Here is a 20,488-nt window from a genome sequence, read left to right on the forward strand (position 1 = left end):
CAGGCTTGGGATATTCTAGCTGGTTTGTATGCAGGTCGTAACGAGGCAAAAATCGCTTACCTGCGTAAAGAGCTAGAATGGAAGATTATGCAAGAAGATGATGACATGAATGTTTTTCTTGCTGAGATTAAAGATCTCAAAGAACAGTTGATTTCTGCAGGTGAGATTATTCCTGATCATTCTCTTGTGCAGACTGTTCTTGATGCTTTACCTGAGACATATCAGACTTTTGCTTCCACGTGGAGACTTCTTAATGAGGACAGACCTGATGCTGTCAAGTATGATACTTTAGTCAACAAGCTCTTGCAAGAAGCGCAGTCCAGGCAAAACAGGGCCAGGCAGCGTGCAGTTGATCAAGCATTTATGGCTGCCCAATAGCAGAGAAGAAGTGGTAAGGCAGCCCCTTCCACTGTTTCTTCTCCTATTAGTAGGTCTGCAACTTCTTCTCCTTCCACAGGTAGCAACAATAAGTCTGAGAAGGCTCTTGATAAAGGCAAGAAAAAGACCAGGTGCAACTATTGTAAGGCAAATGATCATGTCATTAAGAATTGCCCTAAGCTAAAGGCTAAAGAGGCAAAGAAGAAAGAGTCAAATGCAGCCACAATAGCGGATGCTTCTACAAATGCAGATTCTGCAAATGTTGTGTAGGATACAGAATGGGCGTTTAGCGTGTATTGCCAGTATGACCCATCTGTACATGATGCATGTTTGGCAGTTTCTGTTGACTCTCATGTTTGGTATTTTGACAGTGGTGCTACTAAGCACATTACCTCGCATCGTGATATGTTCACTTCTCTTGAGGGTGTCCCTAATGGGAATACTGTCACATGTGCCAATAATGCTTCTTACCCAGTGAAGGGCGTTGGTAAAATTATGCTTACGGCGGCTGCAAATGGCAGCGCTTTCACACTTTCAGATGCTTTGTATGTGCCAGGGATAAAGAAGAATCTATTGTCTGTCTCTGCGCTTGCTAGACTTGGATTTGTAATCAAATTTGTGGATGACAGATATACTGTTCATGATTTGACTTCTGGTGATACGATTATTGCATCTGGCACCTTGTTTCGTGGGCTGTATAGGCTCAATTCTTATGACAAGTGTGTGGAAGATTCAGCAAATACAGTTTCTGATGAAAAGGCAGTTTTAGATGCAAAACTATGGCATGCTCGTTTTGGTCATCTGAACTTTGCTAGTTTGCTGCGTTTGCAGAAATTTGATATGGTTGCTTCATTGCCCCCTCTTGAGGCACCATTGAAACATGTTTGTGAAGGCTGTATTTTGGGCAAAATGCAGCGTTCTGCGTTTCCAAAGGATGGTTCTGTGCGGGCCACTCGCAAATTGCAGCTTGTACATAGTGATGTATGTGGGCCTATGCAAACTCCGTCATTTGGTAAACACTTGTACTTCGTGACTTTCATTGATGATTACTCAAGGCATGCACTGAAGGCAAAGTCCGAAGTGTTATTGTGCTTCAAACAGTTTTTTCTTATGGTTGAAAATGGCCTAAATTGTACTGTGGGCACCCTCCGTACTGATCGAGGGGGGGGTACATGTCTAAAGAGTTTGATGCATTTCTGGCTAGTCATGGGATAAAACACCAATGTACAGTGTCGTATACCCCTCAGCAGAATGGTGTTGCTGAGAGAAAAAACAGGTCACTTATGGAGATGGCACGATGTATGGTCAAGAGCCAAGCTTTGCCACATGCGTTTTGGCTTGAGGCTGTCATGTGTGCTGCATATGTACTCAACAGGTGTCCCACTAAGGCCTTGCAGTCTATTACTCCATATGAAGCTTGGCATGGCAGGAAGCCTTCTATTGGTCACTTGCGTGTCTTTGGTTGCTTGGCCTATGCTTTAGTGCCTGTGCAACAACGCAGAAAATTGGATGATAAGGCTGTCAAATGCATTTTTGTTGGTTACAGTGCTGAGAGCAAGGGTTACAGATTGTATCATCCCGCAGTCAAAGCGTATCTTGATTAGTCGAGATGTTGTTTTTGTGGAAGATGCTGTGCAGCCCTTGTTATCATGTACCAAAGAGACAGGTGTGAGCTCACGGGATGTATTTGATACGTTGCCTCTCTTTACAGGTGGGAATTCAAATGTAAGTCCTAATGAGGCAAATATTCAGCCTACGCAGATTTCAAACGACATCATAGATCAGCCTATTTCTGATGCAGATTTACAGGATGTAATTCATGAGGATAGGGCTGAAAATGAGCAGGCTAGAGGTATGCCTAAATGGCTGGTGCAAATCTTACGTGATAGTAAGATTGATGCACCTATGACTAGTCGTACTCGTTCAGGTTTTCAGCATGATAGTAAGATTGATGCACCTATGACTAGTCGTACTCGTTCAGGTTTTCAGCATGCCTCTTATACATCAGATTGTTATGCTTTGGCTGTGTCTAGTATGTGTGAAGAGGAAGAACCTCTTTCATTTGATGAGGCACAAAATTCAGAAAATTGGTTGGCTGCAATGCAAAGTGAATATGATGCTATAATGAAGAATGGTACATGGTCTTTGTGTGATTTGCCTATTGGTAAAAAGGCCATTGGATGTAAGTGGGTTTTTAAGTTGAAACGAAAACCAGATGGTAGTGTTGATCGCTATAAGGCTAGACTTGTTGCAAAGGGTTATGCTCAAGAAAAGGGCATTGATTTTGATGAGACCTTTGCTCCCACTTGTCGTATGACTACCATTCGTAGCATTTGTGCATTGGCAGCTCATAATGGTTGGAATGTACATCAGCTCGACATAAAGATTGCGTTCTTAAATGGAGTTTTGCATGAGGAGGTGTATGTATCGCAGCCTCGTGGTTTTGTTCAAAGAGGGCAGGAAAACAAAGTGTGCAGGTTAAAAAAGGCTTTATATGGTTTAAAGCAAGCTCCACGAGCTTGGTATGAAAAGATACATGCATATTTGACTGCACACGGATTTCAGAATAGTCCAACAGAAAGCACTTTGTATGTTAAACGTGTGGATGGTGTACATCTAATCATTGCTCTCTATGTCGATGACATGCTGCTCACAGGACCAAATGAGAGTCATATCGCTGATTTTAAGGCTGATTTGAATGCCTCTTTTGAGATGTCAGATTTGGGGCATTTGCATCATTATTTGGGGATACAATTTAAGCAGTGTGATGGAGGTATTGCTTTGTGTCAGACAAAGTATATTGAAACATTGTTGCGGAGATTTGGCCTTGAAGACTACAAGCCTATTGCTACTCCAATGGAGACAGGTTTGAAGTTGAGTCTTCATGATGCTGGAGATCACTTTGATGTCACACTCTATCAGACAGCTGTTGGATGCCTCATTTATGTATGCATTACGAGGCCGGACATTCAGTTTGCAGTCTCACAGGTGAGCAGGTTTATGCATAGCCCAGGGTCTCAGCATTGGAAGGCAGTTAAACGCATCTTTCGCTACTTGAGTGGCACCATACATCTTGGGTTGTTTTATCCCAAGGGGGGATCGTTGCCGCCAGATTTACATGCTTTTTTGGACTCAGATTGGGCTGGTTGCTATGACACAAGAGTGTCCACAAGTGGTTTTTGTTTCATGCTCGGTATCTCATGCATATCTTGGTTGAGCAAGAAGCAACCTACTGTGGCCACTTCTAGTTGTGAAGCTGAGTACAGGGCAGCTTTCACAGCTACGGTTGAGTGTGTGTGGCTCAGACGGCTTATGGTGGCTGACTTGGGTGTTGGACAGGAGTCTGCCACCTCTATCTTCACTGACAGTTAGAGCACATTGGCAGTTGCGAGAAACCCAGTTTTTCATGCTCGCACAAAGCACATTGAGGTGCATTATCACTATGTCAGGGAGAGACTCTCAGCAGGAGAGATCAGCTTGGCCTATGTGCCAACACAGGACAACCTCGCCAATCTTTTCACAAAGGCGCTTCCTCGTGAGAAGTTCGAAGCTTTCCGCAAAGCTTTGGGCTTGCTCCCCTTTGTGGATTGATCTACTTCGGGCATGGCACTCCCCTATACATGAGTGCCAGCTCTCGTTCACACCATCACTCCCAGGGGGGATTTGTTGCCATATACATAGGCAGTGATGTGTGTGAACACACTTAGGACCACCGGGGCACTTTTTCCCTCTTTAGGAGGTTTTTTCCCCCGGCTTGTATATACGCCCATCCTTCTAGGGCTAACTTATCTTTTGTACATTGACACAATCTAATACACTTTGTGTTGTGTGCATTCTTGCTTCTTCTTCTCCAAGCTTTGTGTGCTTTCCTGCAACCCTAATTCCAACAAATATTAAAATTTACTAAAAAAATCAACAAGATTGCTCTGATACCATTGTTAAAACCCTAAGATCTCTCTAGATAATTGTTATGCATAAACATGCATAAATCAGGCATAAACTCAACCACCCAACCACCCCCGAGCCCAAGGGATGCACACATGAATAATAATGAAATACATCATACCTCTACCTTTATGTCCCATACCATCAAGAGGTATAACTCCAATCCAATAGCATGTAGCTATAGTGTGAAATGGTAGATGAGTAGACATGAACCTCTACACAAGAGACCATAGCCCTAGCCTCTAAGCCTCCAAGCTCCCAAGCTCCCTTGAGTGTGCCCCATGCCCCTATTATATAGGAGGGCTCTCAAGTGACTCTTGACTTTCCATTTCTCATGTGTGACCCTTGGATACCTGACCCTAACCTTAACCCTTAAGGTTAGTCCTAACCCATGCTCCACTAGAGCTTGTTCCCATGCTCCCATGCTCACAAGCCTAATATGGGTTAGGCCTCCTAGTATATGCACACATAACGTGTATATAACATAGCACACATAATGTACATATAACAGAGGGTAACAAGGTAAGTTTTCAATTCATGATTTATTGAGAATTCAAGGGAAAATAAAAGGAAAATCAATTTCTATATTGCATGATGATGGTAGTTCGCATGATTTTATTTTTGAAAAAGCATTGAAAGCACTTAACCTAGATGCATTGTACTCTAGTTTTTACAAGGTAAAAGTTACATTTCAAGGTACTAAGTACAACTGCACTAAGGAGGTTAAAGATTTAGAATTACAGATGGGTTCACTAAAAGAATGATGATGGTAGTTCGCATGATTTCATTTTTGAAAAAGCATTGAAAGCACTTAACCTAGATGCATTGTACTCTAGTTACAAGGTAAAAGTTACATTTCAAGGTACTAAGTACAACTGCACTAAGGAGGTTAAAGATTTAGAATTACAGATGGGTTCACTAAAAGAAAAGAGAACATTCCTAGTGGCACCTTTACAAGGTGTGGATGTCATCTTAGGTATTATAAGCTTAAAGGAGCACAAGTCTTTAGCAAGATTGACCTAAAGTCTGGTTATCATCAGATTCGAATGAATGAAGGAGATATCTTCAAAACTGCCTTCAGGACCTAAACTGGTCATTGTGAGTTTTTAGTTATGCCATTCGGTTTGACTAATGCTCCAACTACTTTCAATAGAATGATGAATAGGATATTCTTGAAATATCAAAATTTTGTTATAGTGTTTTTTTTATGATATCTTAGTTTTCAATAAGAATCGTCAAGAACATGAACAACATTCATAAAAAGTGTTCTCACTTCTTCAAGAGAATCACCTCTAAGTCAATTCTGAAAACAGCAAATTCTTTCGAGAAGAAATTGAATATCTAGGACACATTGTCTCTGCTGATGGTATTCGAGTAGATCCCAAAAAGATTGAAAGTTTTACTAATTGGCCTAGACCACATGATATTCACTAACTCCGACCTTTTCTTGGGTTATGTTACTACTACAGGAAGTTCGTTAGAAATTTTGCATACATTGCACATCCTTTGACTGAACTTCTTAAGAAAGCTAGACATTTTGATTGGACTAGTAGACATGATCATTCCTTCACTGAACTTAAGAAAGCATTGACTCATGCACCAGTTCTTACATTACCAAATTTTCAATGAGATCATTCTTTGTTGTAGTCATTGCTGCAAAGTGGGCAAGGCTTTGGTGCTGTTCTTATGCAAGTTGGACATCCCATTGCTTATGAAAGAAGTAAGAAGCTTAAACCAGTAGAAAGAAATTATAGTACATATGACAAAGAATTAGCTTCTGCGGTTGTCCATGCTTTAAGACTTTAGAAACATTATTTAATGTCTTAATCAAGACAGACCAATAAAGCATTCGTCATTTGTTGACCCAACCATTGATCTCTTATCGACATATCAAATGGGCTTTATTTATCCAAAGTTTCCAACTCATGATTCAATATCAACCAGGCAAAGAAAATGTTGTGGCCAATGCTTTAAGTAGACATCCTAGTAACAAAGTCAACCATTGAGTTCTATGAGAGAATCCTATGATACAGACCCAAATTTTAATGAAATTTGGACTAAGCTTAGAGACAATAATTTGAACCCTGGTTGTGATTATTAATGCTATGATGGTTATCTTTTCTTCCAAAAAAGATTGTGTATTACACAACCTTTCAGACAATTCATACTCGAAGAAATGCATCAACCACCATACATGGGTTATTGAGGTGTTTCAACTACTTTACAATTAGCCTCTAGAGAGTTCTTTTGGCCTCATCTTAAATAATTAGCCTCTAGAGAGTTCTTTTGGCCTCGTCTTAAATAAGATATATCAAAATTTATGGCTGAACGTTCTGTTTGTCAGAAAATTAAAAGCTACAAAGGTAAAACCCAAGGACTCCTGACCCCTCTACCAATTCCTAACGATATTTGGGAACAAATATCCGTGGATTTCATCACAGGTTTGCGTACTACATCGAGTCATAATGATATGATTTGGACAATAATTATCCGTTTAAGTAAGCAAGCATATTTATTACCTTGTAAAAAAACTTTGACTTCTCAATAAGCTGCGAATATGTTTATCAAACAAATCTTTATACATCACGGATTGCCAAAAGTCATTGTTTCTGACAAAGATTCAAGATTTTGTAGTAGTAACTTTTGGATCACGCTATTCTCCAACTTAGGCACTAAAGTAGATTTCTCCACAGCTTTCCATCCAAAAACAAATGGAAAAATTGAGGTTACTAATAGTACTATCTTGGATCTACTCAGAGCCTATGTTGCCCAATAACCTAACTCATGGGATAAGTACATTCATCTTCTCCAATCTGCTTTTTACAATAATACTCCTCATTCAGTTACTAGTCGAGCATCTTTCGAAACTGTGCATGGAAAACATCTGTCTATTCCGACATCTAGACTTTCTCACAAAATCGAAGCTATTGATCAATTCATTATCGATTTTAGTAGCATTCTGAATGATGTAAAACATTCTATTGCTCATGCTCAAGAAAAGTATGTTAAGAAAGCAAATCGTAAATGTAAAGCCATATCTTTTGAACTTGGAGACTATGTACTTTTGAAAATTGAAAAGCGTTGACTTAAAAGTGTTGACAAATTTCCAACTGCTTGCACCAAGATTTTATGGACCTTTTAAAGTGATTCACAAAATTAATGATGTTGCATATAAACTTAAATTACCTTCTCATTGGCAAATTCATAATTCATTTCATGCTAGCTTATTAAAACCTTTCAAAGGACCACTTCCCACTCATCCAATATATGAAGAACCACCTTTGATTGAAGGAGAGGAAGAAATTTTACTCTCAGATACTATCATTGATCATCAAATTACTTCAACTCGAACTAGAAACCAATATAGCAAATATTTAATAACTTTCAAAAATCATCCTCGTGGAAGATGCAAGATGGGTGCCTGAGAAATATTTTCGTGCTTTCCTAGAGATCCTCCGTTCTTTTCAACAAACCGGCAATTGAGGGCAATTGTAAACTCAAGCAAGAGGGAATATTATGGGAATATATTTTAGCCCTCTTAAAAATATTATTCTACTCTCTTAGATAATTCGAGGACGCTTGGATTATCTTTGCGTTATGCCAAATTATGTTAATATCATGGGTAATGCCATTATAAATATTAATATGTTTGGTGGATATTGACGTATGTTTGGGGTCTCCAATGCTTGCTTGAGTTGGTTCATATGTAGGGGTGATTTCTGGGTTACTTATGCCTGGCAAACATGTGTGTAATGATGGTTTGTATGCTTATGGAATATTTATTTTACCAATTTATTGTTGGTTATTTTATAGGTGAAGAGGATTCCGAGGATTGAAGAGAAGTTGCACAAATTTATTACTTGGCACACCATTTTTGTAAACAAGCTTTGTAAATACATGTGCTAGCTTGTGCACGTTTTGATTTATTTTGAATAACCCATAGTTCATCAAGCATAGGCTTGATCTTTAATATTTTGTAAAGCGTGATATGTGTTAAACCCAAGCCTCAATTTATGGGCGCTCTATTTTTGAAGATAAAAGAGTGTCGTGCAAGAAAAGCACCTTTTTGTATTTTTGGAGGCTATGGCCTAAATTGGAATAAAGTATCTTGTAAATACTCATGTGTGGGGGAAATAGGCCATACACACATGAGGGGGATGATTGCACCCAATCTTGGAGTCGTGCTTTGTGAGCTAAGTTTTTAAATTTGTTTTTCTTTTAATTATTGAATATGTTGAGCAAGTGGTGTTTGATGAATTATTTGAATTAAATCAATTCTTGCAAGTTCATCTAAATTGTATCTCCCTAGAAATTTAGATCCGTGAATATGTTGAGCAAGTGGTGTTTGATGAATTATTTGAATTAAATCAATTCTTGCAAGTTCATCTAAATTGTATCTCCCTAGAAATTTAGATCAGTGATGAGACAGAGACCATATTGTGATGAAATAGAAAACCCGAGTGTTTACCATATGTCTCTAGAAGCCCAAATAGCAGCTAGACATTATAACCGAAAAAGGTGGAAGCATTGTGCCAAACAAAAGCCAAGCGAACTAGCAAACGAACAGATAAGGCAAGACATGCGACTGGGCTTCCATAATGCTATCATTGAAAAGAACCCATGGCATGGCCAAAGCGCGATTCCAGAGGTTCCAGAAGCCAAGGAACCAAGAAATGCTCGAAAAATCCTGATGAAGAAAATCGGAACTAACCACCAACGAAAGAAGACGGCACGAGTACAAGAGTCCGCTTCCAGAACAGCAATATGTAGGAGAAGCGGACCACAAAAGCAGCACGCCATGGCATTGGTGGAAGGGCGCTTCTAGAACTAGAAGAGAGGAGCGTGCGAACCAAAAATACTCTTTAAGAGAAAACAAACAGACGAAGCAGACACGTGTTTTCCAAATAATGCATACCACCATCAATTTAATGCATCCGTCCAAAGTGGGAGTGTGAAGAAAATTAATTAATATACAAATATTGCTGAAATGTGAGCCTTTCAACAAATAAAAGGGGCACAAAATCAGCGTTCGACTCACAAAGCCACCCAAAAACAAAACCATACATACGTTAATAAAATTTAGCATCATATCATGGCAGAGCAGCTGACAGGGGACCAGATCGCCGATTTTAAAGAGGCCTTCAGTCTTTCCGGCAAAGATGGCGACGGTTAGTAAGAAGCTCTCCTCGTTGCGAGGAGGAAAAAAACATCAGAGCGTTTTTTTTTTTGGTTGTTGAAAACTTAGAATTTATGGTTGCGTGTTTGCTCTACATCTTTTGTTTGGTGGTGGACGTTCGAGCATTCTGTGTGTGCTAGCTGTTAATAACAGTTCCTCATCCTCCGTTAGTTTACTTTCGTAATATCAATTTAAAGAACGACGAAGTTCCATTAAAAAAAAATAAAAATAAATTTGCGGATATTTATTGATAATGCTGATTGCTAGATTAAGAATGCAATCTCATCTGCAAGTGTCAAGACATTCAGTTTTTGCTGTTCTTCATTTTCCCTTGAAGACATCAATAATCTAGCATGGTGGTTCCACTGGCAAATCAGAAAAAGAATCATGAGATTATACATTAGAATATAATGTCCGGTTAGCTAATTGGGACAGATTGTTAAATTCTTGCAGGACGCATCACAACGAAAGAGTTAGGAACAGTCATGCGATCCCTTGGACAGAATCTCGCAGAAGCGGAGCTGCAGGAAATGGTTAGTGAGATAGATGCAGATGGGAAGGGGATGATCGATTTTCCCGAGTTTCTGACTCTTATGGCCCGAAAGGTGAAAGTATGTGTAAATTTCTTGGAGTTTACCATCTTTTTCCTCTATGGCTTACCATACTGTATTCAGACCTACTTCTCATTGTCTTCTAACTAGACACACTAGTATTGTGTTCCCCTTCAGGGGGATATTTAAACTTCTTGAGCATACAATTATTTGTGTTTTTTTTTTGCTCATCTTTGTCAAGGTTTGGTCGGAGTGTACCAGGAAGGTGTAAGTGTAGAGTTCATGACCAGGAAGGTGATGCAAACTCAAAATAACTTCTAATTACAAGAGCCTAAGATACCCTATTCTCTCTCTCTCTCCCTCTCTCTCTCTCCCCATTTGAGATGCGAGATGGAATTATAGCATGGTAGATTTGAGTTAGAGAGGGCACGCAAGATGCCCCATAGGGGTGCGGGAGACTGGGCAGCATAACTTTTTGGAATGCCAAGCTTTTGCAAATATTTTTACACTTTCCTCACACATCATTGTGTTAGAATATTGTGCATCTTAGTGTATTGGGACTGTGCCTATTTATTGGTATTCTCTTGATTTGTGGGTCGTGGAGTAGTCGGCCGGCTCCATAGGGGCAGTCAGCCACGTTCTTGCATCCCTATATAAAGGCTCTCCCTCATCATTGTTATCGTATCCAGATTCCAATCCCTGCACATTGTAATGCTCTCTTGCTGGCTATTGCCATTGTAAAATCATGCAATAATAAAGTTGATCTTGTCAACAAGCTCTCTCTCTCTCTCTCTCTCTTTCCTTGTCTATGCTTCCGCCTTTGCATACTCCAACATGGTATCACATGACTAGATCCCAACTGCCCTCATATGTGTTTTGATTCCCTCTCCTCCTACGGGCTTCACAAGGTGGCTGCATTTCTCTTCTTTGTTGGCTGTGTTTTTTGCCTTTTCACATCAGCGTTTTCTTTTCCAGACGTGCTCTTGCCTCGTGCAACCCCTGCAAGGTGACAAGGTGCAAGTCCCAGTGGTTGATGGTGTAGTGGCTACTGTTTTTACAGTCAGGACAGCTTTTTTTTTTGAGGTGGTTCATTCACGTGTGGTGTAGCTAAACAAGTGGCCCTGCAAACCCTGCTTCTTCCTCGACTTCCCCTCCCTCCAATTGGGTGTTTATGGTGTGTAGTGGTGGACTGTTTTGCTGCTGTCTAGCTCTTTCTCTTGCAGATTTGAGAGGGGGCTGATTGATCCTCGTGCTTCACTCCGTTGAAAAGTGCTCGAGAGGAGTCTTGGAGTGCTGAGATTTGTGTTTGGCGTACTTTGTTTCCGTGGATATGGCCCCCCCCTCTACGGACAAGGAGGACAAGTTGGACAGAACCAACTATGCCCATTGTAAGCTGAATATGGGGATCTAGTTCATTCATAAGGGTTTGTGGGAGATTGTTCAAGGCAGTGAGAAGAAGCCCAAGCGTCCTCAAAACTATATTCATCATCACTTTGCATAAAACATAAAAGATGGACAAAACATCCACAAATGCTGAAAATGGAGCTTGCACGTGTGACACCGTATAGAGGCCGGAATGGGCCGACCCCCCCCCCCCCTTGGAGTATTTTATTTCCCAAGGAGAATAATATCATGTACAAGCTTTGAGGGCCTTACTCTCCCCACAGGAGATGCCGGATTATCCATATACAAATGCCATAACACAGCCCAACACGAGGCAACCAAGCCAGAACATAGGCTGTGGAAATGCCGAGCCAACAACATAATCCATATACCTCCGTGTGGGTACTGATTCTTTCCCAAAAACCATGGAGCTGGTACAACAAGTACAACTCTCCATTCAGCCGGTACAGTAGGTACAATGGTTGGTACAACCGGTACATTGGTTGGTATAGCAAGTACAGTGGTTGGTACAGTCGGTATGGTGGCTGGTACAGCAGGTATAGTAAGTACAATAGCTGGTATAGCCGGTTCAAGGGTTGGTACAACAAGTACAATGGCTAGAAATCATAATAAATGATTAAATACCCTTGCCTTCAGTATTTCTTCGCTATGGAAGCCTCCAAAATAGTCCCCAACAGCCGGTATTCTTCATGGGCAGCCTTCAAGAGAGAGAGAAAGAGAGTAGCCATCATTAGGGCAGTCTGTAACGGTGCTAGAGGCTAGTGTACAGCAAGAGAGCCTCTATTAATGAAGAGAGAGGGCTCCAATTTATAGATTTGGGCCTCCCATGAGCTAAAATGGCAAGAGAAGGCTACAATGACAAGTGGAGAGCCACACAATAGCTGAAGTGACAAGTGTGAGGCCACTTGTCTCACTTTGATCCATTTTCTAACAAGAGTCAGGCCACTTGTCTCACTTTGGTCCACTTTCTTGTCACATGTCCCAATCTAAGAGATTGGTCCTTCCATAAACTTTATCTCTAAAATAGTAGACATTCTGTCATAGGCACTTTGCCTGGTATCTGCTCAATTCCAGATGTAATGACGCGAACAGAATTTCCATCGGAGTCGGGCCAAAAATAGCAACTCTCCTAAATTTTAGGAGTGTGGTCCTTTGTATTCTAGGATAATCCCCCATTTCCAAAGCTTGTACTTTCCAACTATTTAGACATCCTGGAGTCCACTAGACCCCTTTCATACTGGAAAATGTCCAGGTTGGTGACATCCTCCCTAGCTTCTTAAAGTTGTCTGCAACTTTAAGCTACAGCCATATGTTTAATATATAATCATGTCCCATCAAGTGGGCGAGACGAGACAGTCTCAAAAATCCAATATATCTGAAGAATCCATGTCCCAAAGAAATGGGTGAGACTAAATAAGTCTCCATAATACCAATATCAAAATCATGTCCCGAAATAAATGGGCGAGAATTCCATGGAAGATATGCTAGACACAGGCACAAGAGCCAATTGTGTCTCAATCACCAATATCAATGAGATAATCATATGCCAATGAAAATCACGAACCAGGTGCTAAGACACTTAAATAAGTGCCATGCACGAGAAACTAGTGCCTCGCATAGAAACATGTGCTATGCACACAAATGGTGCCATTCAAGAGCACAATCCATGGTGACAGAAAAGCTGGTTCTCCATAGTTCTGGCAATCCTTTCTCCCAATCCCAACAGTTCTAATGTTCTCCCATACAATCCCAACTCTGATCAATAAGCATGGTGTGGAAACAATGAAACACTCACTCCACAATCGCAACACGAATCCACGTGTATGGTGGAGTGTTCATTGAATTGTCCTCTCACAATCCCAACATGAATCCACATGCATGGTGAGATGAACAATGAACCTCTTGGCCTCTGTATGGGGAGATAGTGATTCTAATATGGCATAAAGATAAATAAATCCATGTCCCAAAGAAATGGGCGAGAACAAACAATCCCATAAGTCGAGATATCATAATCATGTCCCAAGTAAATGGGCGAGACAAATCAGTCCCATAAGTCCAGATATCATAATCCATGTCCCAAGTAAATGGGCGAGACAAAATAAGTCTCCTGCCAACAAGGCATTGGTCCACATGACCCTTGGCATAGACATTAGTTCCGTGCCAACGAGGTGTCATGTCCACTTTACCATTTGCACTTCGTGTTGGTACTCTGACCACACACCTTGGATGAGAGGTGGGCTCAAGTAACAAGATAAAACAATCACTCGCAGGCATAGATAACCTGGTGTTCCATAAGCATTTCTGCTACACATAATTTATAGGCATTTCGGCCACCAACTCACACTACTCTCTCAAGTTTCCATGTTCCCTTCCATCTGCTCTCTATTGTTCCACCCATACAAGGCAGAAACAATCTTCAAGAGAGCATGTAGGACAAGAGAACACTACACACGGTATGTTGTGCTTGACACTACCCTTTGAAGTGCCCATGTTCCCTTCCATCTGTTCTCTATTGTTCCACCCACACATGGTAGGAACAATCTTCAAGAGAGCATGTAGGACAAGAGAACACTACACAAGGTATGTGAACCATGAGTTTTATAAGTCCAATGCATCCCAAATAAAGGTAGCCATAAAGAATAATCCATCCTAGTAAAAGGGAGTCATAAACATAATCCATAAACCTGAGGATGGATCCAAATCCCTAGAAAAGAAGACCAGGAATCCATAGACCTGTATACCGTAACTCTTACCACATACTCCGTGCTAACCACACACCTTGGAGTAGAGGTGGATTTTATCCATAAAAGCATCATATCCATGAGATATCCAAAGATTTCTTCTCTATAAACTCGGACAGATTCGTCCATAGAAATTGCTTGTGAAGCCCAATATCTATATAAATCTCGTCCAAGAAAGAAATCTCCATAGATATAATCCATCCCAATAAAGGGAGCCATAAACAATGTTTCCCTGAAACCATCTCAAGGCAAACAACACCACCTTTCTCCTTGCGTGGCAGGTTAATCATGAAGCCAAAAGAAATATCTCGTCACCATATCCTTAAGATATCTTGAGATATATCTCCATATAGCTTGCTTGTAAGATTGATAATATAGTCCACAATATCCATATGGAAAGAGTGCTAAATGTGTGCACATAAAGCCAACTTCACACTTCCAAGATAAAATTTTGTGAATTCATAAATACTTCGATCAACAAGCTGTCTATTGCTCACGCTCTTGCTTCATAAGCTATGAAGCGGCTGGCCATGCTTAACAGCAATGATGGTAAGTGTGGTCCCCACTTGAGATCTTTTCTCTTCCTTATTGATAGAAGGAAGCCTCCGCTTCCAAGAAAACCTATGCTTTGATACCAATGAAACTCGCGGCGGTGCCCGGGGGATTAGGGCCTTTGACACACTTGTTGATACCATCAATGCATATTAAAACACTTAAACATGGCCACAGCCTTAATACATATCCATCATCCCTTTGCATAAAACATAAAAGATGGACAAAACATCCACAAATGCTGAAAATGGAGCTTGCACGTGTGACACCGCATAGAGGCCGGAATGGGCCGACCCCCCCCCCCCCCCTTGGAGTATTTTATTTCCCAAGGAGAATAATATCATGTACAAGCTTTGAGGGCCTTACTCTCCCCACGGGAGAAGCCGGATTATCCATATACAAATGCCATAACACAGCCCAACACGAGGCAACCAAGCTGGAACATAGGCTGTGGAAATGCCGAGCCAACAACATAATCCATATACCTCCGTGTGGGTACTGATTCTTTCCCAAAAACCACGGGTCTTCATGCAATAGAGCTGGTACAGCAAGTACAACTCTCCATTCAGCCGGTACAGCAGGTACAGTGGTTGGTACAGCCGGTACAGTGGGTGGTACAGCAAGTACAAAAGTTAGTACAGTCGGTACAAGGGCTGGTACAACAAGTACAATGGCTAGAAATCATAATAAATGATTAAATACCCTTGCCTTCAGTATTTCTTTGTGATGGAAGCCTCCAAAACAGTCCCCAACAGCCGGTATTCTTCATGGGCAGCCTTCAAGAGAGAGAGAAAGAGAGTAGCCATCATTAGGGCAGCCTGTAACGGTGGTGGAGGCTAGTGTACACCAAGAGAGCCTCTATTAATGAAGAGAGGGCTCCAATTGATAGATTTGGGCCTCCCATGAGCTAAAATGGCAAGAGAAGGCTACAATGACAAGTGGAGAGCCACACAATAGCTGAAGTGACAAGTGTGAGGCCACTTGTCTCACTTTGATCCATTTTCTAACAAGTGTCAGGCCACTTGTCTCACTTTGGTCCGCTTTCTTGTCACATGTCTCAATCTAAGAGATGGGTCCTTCCATAAACTTTATCTCTAAAAATATCCCAAGTGGTAGACATTTTGTCATAGGCACTTTGCCAATTCTTGGTATCTGCTCAATTCCAGATGTAATGACGCAAATAGAATTTCCATCGGAGTCGGGCCAAAAATAGCAACTCTCCTAAATTTTAGGAGTGTGGTCCTTTGTATTCTAGGATAATCCCCCATTCCCAAAGCTTGTACTTTCCAAATATTTAGACATCCTGGAGTCCACTAGACCCCTTTCATACTGGAAAATGTCCAGGTTGGTGACAGGACAAGGTCAGCTTTGGTGTAGCAGAGACTATGGACATGATTAGTTTCAAGTTCATCGTTCGAAGTTTTGGGACGTGATGTCCACTGTTGGGGGATAATGGGTGCGGTGTGTCTGGTAGCTCATCATTCTAAACTTGGAGTTCACTGCACACTGGTGTGGGAATTCGGAGTCAAGTAGATTTCTTTGTTGTTCGTGGTGTGTTTCAAAGAAACAAGTTGGTGGGTTCTCTCTTCAAGGTGATTCCAGTATCTGCAGTATTGGGGGTCCGTGGTTGCATCTTTATCAACTTATCTTCTTCACGCTTTTGCACACTATTAGCTACAGAGGGGGTGTTAGAATATTGTGCATCTTAGTGTTTTGGGATTGTGTCTATTTATTGGTATTTTATGCATTTTCTCTTGATTTGTGGGTCGTGGAGTAGTTGGCCAGCTTCATAGGGGAAGTTGGCCAGCTCCTTGCATCCCTATATAAAGGGCCTCCCTCATCATTGTTATTGTATCCAATCCCTGCACATTGTATTGCTCTCTTGCTGGCTATTGCCATTGTAAAAGCCTCATGCTATAATAAAGGTGATCTTGTCGACAAGCTCTCTCTCTCTCTCTCTCTCTCTCTCTCTCTCTCTCTCTCTTCCCTTGTCTATGCTTCCGCCTATGCATACTCCAACACATTGACCATATGTAAACGCCATTGTTATATATTTTGGTACTTTCGTGTACTTCAAATGAAGAGATGAGAGAATGACACAGTATACCACATTGGGTTCCAACTACCACAGAATGTGGAGCTTTTGCAAGGCACTGGATTAAGGTGTGTATGTGATAGCCACATTTCGATGTCTTTTGATCTTCTTGTGATCGGAAAGGGTTTGGAGCTTTGAAACGATAGCTTAGGAACATATGCTTCATGACTATAAGGTATACCCAAGCTCCCTCTAATCTATGTTTGTTGGCGTATTTGGTATAGGCCTCTTGTGTTTTTGACCAGCCTTGTCTTTATAGACTCCAAAACCTTCTGGTACATCAGATACCGTGTTAGTCTATGGTACAACTATGTTCTTAAAGATTGGAATGGGACCTCTTGAAGTTTTCTTTGTACGGTCGGTGTCCTTGTTGGTTGTTGACACAGCACTTTAACATGTGAAAAGCAAGTTGGTTGTAAATATCTGTTTGTGCACAGGCCGTCTTTGGATGAAAGGCATTGGAGAATTGGAGTTAGTACCAATGTTATCAAACAATACACACCAAAAATGACTTGTGAACCTTGTTTTCCTATTGGACACTATGGTTCTACAGTGGGTACTAATATTTGATGCAACTTGGCATCATCTTCAGTGGCCACATTTTGCTTGTTACCATTACAAATTTACTAAACTTATCTATGATATCAAGGAAGTTGTGTTTTTGGTCCCTGCACTTTGAGGTAGGTTTGTGATGAGGTCCATAGAAATGTCCTGAACAGGTCGTTGGCAAAGGTTGCAAGAACCTTGCTTGCTTGCCATGAGGCAGCTTAGTTAGTTGCGTTCCTTCATAAGACTCTTTCTATACTTTGCGTACAGTTTCATATGTTCTGTACTCGAATAACATTATTAAATAAAAACATGTTGACTTATCTTGTACATTGCCCATTTATGGATGCCTCGTTCTTGCTCCTTGCACTTGACTCCTATGTGTTTCTGCCTCCTGGAATTTGCTATCTTAATCCTCGTTTGCGTATCTGATTTTAAGAGAATGTGAAATTTGCTGAAGGAAACTTTTGGCCCGTGGACAAGACCAAAGAAAATGCATCACTGTTTTCTTTATACAATGACAAGAAGGGCATTTTGCAGGCACCAACGAGCTGACTTCGTGAGGAGCCAAATCTTATTAACTCGATCGACAAACCGAGGCACAGGAATAATCAACCTGTAGATCAAAGTAGCTGAAACCTGAGAGAAAGAGAAACTAGGATAAGGTCCAGGATCTGCCCATGGAAAATCCAATCTTGTGTCCTTTCACCATCTGGAACAACTATAAGAGGTAGAAGTATATTTACGATGGAAAGGTTAGAGGGTAGGTAGCTGGTAGTTTACACATGCAACAAATTTAGGAGTATATTTCTAATGAAGGATAGAAGTATATTTATGATGGAAAGGTTAGAGGGTAGGGTAGGTAGTTTACACATGTAGCTTGAGGAAACCAGGTCCGAGTCCGGGTCCGGGTCCGGGTCCGGGTCCGGGTCCAAAAAGTTCAAGTCCAAATCCAAAATCCAACGAACCCCAAACTCGTAGACAAGGTACTTCGGAGATAAGTGTGAATGATGAAGCTTATGGGGATCAGCTGAGAGTTTGTTGCCCTAAACTGGAAAAGAAGTAGCCCACAAAAGAGACACACAGAGGCGTATGAACCAGCGCTTAATCCATGTGGTAGTATGTCAAATGACAGAATAGCTCTAGCTGTATGGCAGTTATCAGATGGTGCTCAGAACAGTGGTTCAGTCGTTGGCGGCAGGTGGCAGTGGTGGCACACAGGTGGCTGGTACAGTGGCGCTGGCTGGCGGCAGTGGCAACACACAGTAGGCGGTGGCTTGATTGGTGGCCAATCGGCAGCGCAGCCAGGCGCAGCAGTTGGAGCAGGCGGCGCTTCAGGTGGCAGTACAGATGGCGGTGCTGGCTAAACAATGGCGTGGTCTAGTGGTGGCGGCTATGTCAGATGCACTGGTAGGGACACAACCACTAGCGGCAGCCAGGCAACATGTGTAGTTGGTGATTGGCGACGGCGGATAGGCGCAGCAGCCAGGTACAATGCTGGCAGCAGTTGGCGTAGAGATGGCAGATGGCGGCGTTGTCTAGGTACAGGGCACAGGTGGCTGGTACAGTGGCGCTGGCTGGGGGAGTGGCAACACACAGTAGGCGGTGGCTTGATTGGTGGCCAATTGGCAGCGCAGCCAGGCGCAGCAGTTGGAGCAGGCGGCGCTTCAGGTGGCAGTACAGATGGCGGTGCTGGCTAAACAATGGCGTGGTCTAGTGGTGGCGGCTATGTCAGATGCACTGGTAGGGACACACAGCCACTAGCGGCAGCCAGGCAACATGTGTAGTTGGTGATTGGCGACGGCGGATAGGCGCAGCAGCCAGGTACAATGCTGGCAGCAGTTGGCGTAGAGATGGCAGATGGCGGCGTTGTCTAGGTACAGGCAGTAGTATGGACAACAACATCTAGATGATCATGACGAAGTTAATGATCTTCACACCTTCACGTTCTTGATGATGATGGCGATGAAGTTCTTTACGCCTTAATGTCGATGACGAACTTCACACCCTTCAACAATGATGATCATCTTGGAGAGGTTCATGCTTCTTTTATACTTGAGGAGAGCCTTTCTCTTTGCCAGAAAGCTATGCTTTTGCTTTTACCTTTTTGCCTTGCATTCCTCTTTAGGCCAACTTTAATTAAAGTTCTTGTGCTTTGCTTTTTTGGCTTTAGAGCCTTGCTTTTTGGCCTTAAAGCTGTTTTTTGAAAAAGCGGCTTTTTGCTTTTTGTTCCGGCTGAGTCTCCTCTTGCCAGTGGTACTCTTGGCTCGCGGTCAACCTAGTTTGACTTTTTGCTTTTCTTTGCTTTTTGACCAAAACTGGCGTTTTTTCATGAGCAAACCTTATGGTCTCGGTCCCCATGCCTTCTTCAACCTGTCAAATGTCCGAGCAAGGGTTCCATCATGTAAAAAGAGCTAGGAGGGCCAAATAGTCACATGCAGGGTGGCTCTGACCGTATGCAGAAGCGGCGGGAAGCCTTCTTGAGGCTCTGGCGACCTAGCCCTTTTCTCACAGATAGAGGTGGTGAGCCTACTGTTGGTCATGTCCACTCCCGGCTGGTTCGGGTGTGAACCCAGCTTACTCACGGGCAGTTTTTCCTGTGAGACTGGACACAGGTTTTTTCCCTGTGTGAACACACTTATGTGTGTTGGGCACTTAGCCCTAGGCTTTTTAGTACTCACTTGTACTTTCATTTCATATCATTATTGAGTACATCTTTTCCAACACTCACGTTTCTTTGTGCTTGAGGTTGTGTGTGTGTGCAGGCTAGCTGCCCTCCTACCCAACATTGGTATCAGAGCAGGGTGTTGCTAGGGTTAGGGTTACCTCGATTGCCCTTGAGCTTCTCCTCCTGCTTTCAGCCTATTGCACACATCAGAGTATTAGGGTTAGGCTGCATCCTGCAATAGGGATTTGTTGCATTAGGGTTAGGGTTTTCCCTATTGTCCTTTGCATTATACCTCAGCTTCCCTGCCGCCACCAACCGTACACCTCCGTTGTGCGCTGCCGTTGCCTTTGTTGTCGCCCTCAATCACGCGGCCACCGCCGCCTTCAGATACACTGTCGTCGCCTTCAGATCTGTGATAGCCGTCGTCGCCTC

General features: G+C 42.1%; 1 protein-coding gene across 5 annotated transcripts in view; it reads left to right on the forward strand.

Moving 5' to 3' along the window:
• The first annotated feature begins 9,336 nt into the window (after positions 1-9,336).
• The window catches only part of LOC147628115 (uncharacterized), a 110,943-nt gene continuing 99,791 nt past the window's right edge, over positions 9,337-20,488 (forward strand). For 3 of the 5 annotated variants that reach the window (XM_086813134.1, XM_086813136.1, XM_086813138.1), the window contains exons 1-2: positions 9,337-9,491; positions 9,953-10,110. In XM_086813134.1, coding sequence (XP_086669260.1) covers positions 9,416-9,491; positions 9,953-10,110 — 234 coding nt within the window. In that variant the 5' untranslated portion in view covers positions 9,337-9,415. The remainder of the gene's footprint in view (positions 9,492-9,952; positions 10,111-20,488) is intronic. The other 2 variants (XM_086813135.1, XM_086813139.1) reach the window with 1 other exon arrangement.

The sequence above is a fragment of the Cibotium barometz genome, chromosome 19 (genome assembly GCF_041138505.1).
Source record: "Cibotium barometz isolate CiBa-2024 chromosome 19, ASM4113850v1, whole genome shotgun sequence".
NCBI classification, from domain to species: Eukaryota; Viridiplantae; Streptophyta; class Polypodiopsida; order Cyatheales; family Cibotiaceae; genus Cibotium; species Cibotium barometz.